The following is a 5,543-nucleotide window of genomic DNA, read 5'->3' on the forward strand; positions in this document are numbered from 1 at the left end:
CCACCAATCCAAATCATAATAAAAGAAAATATCATTCCAGTTTTACTATGCACAGGCATGACTATTTTACAGTTTATTTATAAATATTGAGTCTGGTCAGGTTCAGTCAAGTTCAGAACTAAACACACCCACACATATACACAGATAAGTTTAGTCTACTCATTCTTTCTGTGATAACAGCTGTAGCACTAATACTGGTGGCTTTCTAAGGAGGTACATAAGAATACACATTAAACCTGTGGGTGACAAACACATTTCCTTCCTTTCTTTTTACAGCCAAGATGATCTTCTCGCATGCTGAGATGAAATTATGCTTAAATGATTTCAACATGGCAACCAAAATGGTGTGGGTGAGCGTGTCTATGTAGTATGTAACTGAAATTATGATGAAAGAAAGAAAGAAAAAAGATAATTTTGCTTAGGCCTACATCATTTTGCCAATAGGTGGCGACAAGTGAATTGAGTCTTTATGAGTGAGTCATTGATTCATTTACTGAACCGATTCATTCAAAAACTGATTAATTCATTAACAAATAAGTGACTGTTTGAAGTTGGAATAGCATATTAGCATACCACTCGTACTATATCTTTATAAGAAAATGGTAAGATTTTGCTTGTGTGCTATTTCGAACTACTATTGCATATACTGTATGAGTGAGTCATACTGAATGATTCACTCAAAAAGTTACTTAACCAATTCATTCGAAAACACTGATTCAAACGCCATTACAGTGTTGGACATATTTTGGCTGGTGGAGAAAGACTAGACAATGTAACTGCTAAATGTGTCTGAAACGTAAGTTAATACTTTTTTTTTTCATTTGTGTATAAGCAATATCACAATGGCAGTCGCGCTGTTCGTCTGTATAGCCTATCAGTACAGTTGTGTTATTATTGTTTATTGAGACCTCATGCAGTCAGATGCCAGCTGTGGGCTTTATTAGTTGATGACGACCCAGTGATCTTCTGGCAGCAACACTGGTGATAAACATATTAGTTTTACAGGAATGGTAGCAAATTGCAAAATACGGCAGAACAACAGTAGAATTTTCTGTTGACTAAATATAAATGGATTTAAACAAAGTAACTGTGTTATTTGTCACAGTTGTATCTCTTTCATTGCACTGGCTGCAGGAACAGTCCCCCTGGAGCAACCCAGGGTTAAAGACTTCTCAGGAACTCTCCAATTATATTCGAGCAGCAATTAAACTGACAAAGTACCACCAAGTATGCCATTTTCTCAAGTCTCACATATTCTCGACAGACACACAAGAAAGCTACTTTACGCTCTAAATTGGATAAAGCGTCCTCATCCTCTTTTCCTTTTTCATCCTTAATATTCTTTTGGCTTAATCTTCCACCTGCTCACTCTCAGTTTGGCCCATCATCACTGACCTGATAAAAATGAAGGGACATAGATGTAAATCTTTAATGACATGGACTTTAATTATTAGGCTACAATAACTATAAAGGTACTGAATTTTGTGGGACCTGTCCATAAAAATTGTAATGACATTAACATTGTTGTTGTTTTTCCAAGGCAAGGCCTTTGAGATCACATATGTCCGTTTGAAGTTCTACACCAGCCGACCGGAGAGCTTCGCCATCTACAAGCGTACCGAGGAGAATGGACCATGGCAACCGTACCAATATTACAGCGCTTCCTGTCACAAGATGTATGGGAGGGACAATAAGGGCTTCATACGTCCAGGCGAGAATGAAAGGACGGCACTCTGCACAGATGAATTTAGTGACATCTCACCTCTAACTGGCGGAAATGTGGCCTTCTCCACATTGGAGGGACGACCCAGTGCCTACAACTTCGACCAGAGTCCTGTGTTACAGGTATATCATGGTTATTTTATGATAACATATAATGCAATACTACGGTTTATATTTAACCCATCTGGATACATCTTTTAGCATGCCAGATATAAACATGAACAACTTCTAATGTAAACCTGAGGCATTTACAGTGCGTATGCGTGCAAAATATTTATCTTCATGGCTTGTAGCAAATAACTTGCTGTTTTAGTTAGCGGCTCCTCTCCTTGGCCTTTAGATATGTAGATGGGTGTGCTTTGTTGTTCCAGAGGAAAGCTTTAAGGGAAATATACCTCACTTTCAAGCTTCTCTAACTTTCGCACTTTCACAACAGAATCTCATGGCTAAACATGAGTGTGCTCAGCATGCCGTGCTACTAAATACAGCCTGCAACCTTTTCCAAAGATTTCTAGGGAGCTTCTTCTACACAGTGATGCAGTCACAGCCATCAGATGAGGTTCAGAAAATCCCAAGTGACAGGCAAACTGCCAGAGCTCACCCAACTATTTGATACAGTATATGAATACACATAATATTTAACAGTAAAATATATAATATTGTCAACACCAACATCTATAAAAGGTTAACATTAGTGCTGTCTGTGAATCGATTAGAATAATAAAAAAACGAATTATTCACACATTTTTCTATAAATAATTGTAATTAACTGCATATTAATATATTTATATTGTCATAATTTCACATTGAACCTCCAAATTAATGTAGAAACAATATAAAGATGGTATATTTTAAATATGTGTTTAATGGCATCTTTTTACTAAGTAGTCTATTATTAACAATGGCCAGTATTTTTGATGATAATGCAATACTGCTACTGATGTCTCTATTAAATGCATTTTCCCTTCCAGGAGCTGGTAACATCATTGTTTCTATAGGAATTAAAGCCATTATTTTTAACATTTAGTAGGTTCTGAAAAATATTTTTTTAACTTTTAATTTAAGTGAACTTAAAACAATCTTCACATACAGTAAACCATAAATTGTTTATGCATAAATTAATCTTTATTCAAGCTACACAACTTAATCAGCGACTAGAGCAGTCGAGTGATTTCTTTTCTTTTGTTCTGTGATTTACATCAATGAGACTTCATCAGATTTCACTTTAAAAGCAATGCTAGCTGTCACTTTAAAATCTGATGCACATGACGCGTATCTGACACACATCCGATTTTCTCCCAACTCTTTATGGTCATTTAGGACTTTATAACTAATTGAAGGCCGTGTTTACGAGGTCACTCGCCAAAACCCAGCATTTTGACATAATTCTGTTTTTGTCCGTGGAAGCTCTACTGGCGCGCTGTCTGAAGCGGCTCAGAATACAGCCGAACGCGCAGTCGAACCATTCGATAATCATCTTCGTCCAGGTTCTCCACTATTTCTCGACAGAAGTTATGACGGACAACGCTTCCTTTATTCTCCTTTAAACTAGAGTTGTGGATATGTCATCATAAACCCTTACACAAGCGCTTGTCAGCACTGCCATTCATTGATGTTAATTTGCGATTGTTGTTGTTGCTTCTCTCATCCTTTTCTTTTGCGGCTGTGAAACAACGGCCCAGGCCAGTGCTAATTAGTGCAAAAACAATTCAAGGTGTAATGTGCTACCTGCACGTACTCTCCCCTCTGGCCGGATGAAGATGAATGGCGGGCCGCCAGTTGAATAGCCCTGGCTTAGAATCTATTTCTCACACATGCATCTGTATTGCTTCTCACAATGGGCTCTCTGCAAGTGGAAATGGTTCGTCTGCAGACGGAAGAAGAACTAAGATTCTCCAATTACCCAAATGACACCCTGTTGCTAGCCTAGTTATTTTAATTAATTTACTTGATTTCCTGTGATTGGCATGAGGGAATGCAGAGAGCAAGAAGGATGGAAATAAATGAGATGAGAGCTGAAAATAATCACTTATGAGAATGTTAAACTTCTAGTTTCATTAAAGTAGGACATGTAGGCTAATGCAGATCCAACACTGAAATAGGATGCACTGTAGGAAATGTATTACCAAAAAAAACAACAACAACAACAAAAGAACGAATGCATTAAGCATATATTCAGAGTCAGCAACATTTTTAAAAACTGTGCCAAATAATTCAAAAACTGTTCACACCAAGAATTAAATTTCAGATGCACACTTTAAAGTCAGGTGGATTTTGGTGGATTTTAGATTAGGGAACACTATTCAGTAATAACTAGTTGCTTATTAGCATGCATATTACTAGAATATTGGCTGTTTAATAGTACTTATTATTATATTCAATTCAATTCAAGTTTATTTGTACAGCGCTTTTCACGATACAAATCATTGCAAAGCAACTTTACAGTATTATATACTTATACATATTATTTCCTTATTCTGCATAACCATATTTTCGATGCCTTAACCCTACCCCATACCTAAACAGAATTACTGCAGTAACTACCTATCAATAAGCAGCAAATCTGGGATTTATTGAGGGAGAGCTCTTAGTTAATAGCTAATATGTTTTCCCTTATATAAAGTGTTTCCGTTTACTTTATAGTTATGTTTTTTGTTCTTCGTGTGAATAGGCCTCTATACTTGATTACATTTTTTTTTATCACATTGCATTCTAGGGATGTGCAAAATACAGATTTAAATTCATCAGCTGGAATTTGAGTTGAATTGGCCACACCCTGCAGGAAGTTGTGTTGGAATGACAGGAAGCAGAATTTACTGGATGTCCGGGCTCCAGGATATCCCCTCTTGCTGAGGCATCGAGTGTCCCACACAAACACACACACTTGAACTCCTGCCTCCATTTATCTCCCTTTGCACTCATTACTTTAATCATTAATTCTTTCACTCTGTAATTAGAGAGTGGAAGTAGTGATTTAGCCACTCTGTGAAACAGTGGGGAAGTCAAGTGTCTTTTTAATTTTCTTGCCGCCCCTCTTTTCTAAAGTCCGAATCCCTGAACTTTCCACTGCCACCAGGTTTCTTTTACAGCTCAGTTTTATTTATAGCAGCCCCAGTCTGACTGCTGTGATCAGATGCTTCTGGGGGAATAAATTCTCCCCCTGCTTCCACATGAAAGGCACCGCTTACCTAGATCCAAAAACTTGCTACATTTTCTGTTGTTTATATTTGGGAAAGATCTCAGTTACTCTGTTTTTAATATTTTAGCTGTCTGGTTGGACTTAAAGTTTATGATGTTATGACTATGCTGAGTGCGGTTCATGTAAGATAGCTAAATAAGATATTTTGGGGAAAAATGAGAACACAACAGGAAATGACAAACATCTACCACACATGGAAAAGTTTAAGTATTTTAACTGACTGAGCCATTCTTAATTCTTTGCTTCCGGAGTGCATTCACTACTGCTGTTTTTAAATAGAGATATCTAGTACACTTGTGTGTGTGTGTGTGTGTACAGGTTTATATATCCTGGTGGGGACTTAAACCTGAATACACACAGACTCATGGGGACTCGTGTCACGGTGGGGACCTAAATTGTGGTCCCCACGGGTACAAAACCTTATAAATCATACAGAATGAAGTTTTTTGAAAATCTAAAAATGCAGAAAGTTTCCTGTGAGGGGTAGGTTTAGGGGTAGGGTTGGTGTAGGACAATAGAATATACGGTCTGTACAGTAGAAAAACCATTACGCCTATGGAGAGTCCCTACAAGGATAGCTGACCAGACATGTGTGTGTGTGTGTGTGTGTGAGTGAGTGAGT

At 37.5% G+C, this 5,543-nt stretch overlaps 1 protein-coding gene across 1 annotated transcript in view; it reads left to right on the forward strand.

The window, feature by feature from the left end:
• LOC107718641 (laminin subunit gamma-3-like) overlaps positions 1-5,543 on the forward strand; it is a 98,920-nt gene that overhangs the window by 6,933 nt on the left and 86,444 nt on the right. Inside the window, exon 2 of the mRNA XM_016525813.1 lies at positions 1,541-1,845. Coding sequence (XP_016381299.1) covers positions 1,541-1,845 — 305 coding nt within the window. The remainder of the gene's footprint in view (positions 1-1,540; positions 1,846-5,543) is intronic.

Source organism: Sinocyclocheilus rhinocerous, unplaced genomic scaffold, assembly GCF_001515625.1.
Source record: "Sinocyclocheilus rhinocerous isolate Xijiao unplaced genomic scaffold, SAMN03320098_v1.1 scaffold873, whole genome shotgun sequence".
NCBI classification, from domain to species: Eukaryota; Metazoa; Chordata; class Actinopteri; order Cypriniformes; family Cyprinidae; genus Sinocyclocheilus; species Sinocyclocheilus rhinocerous.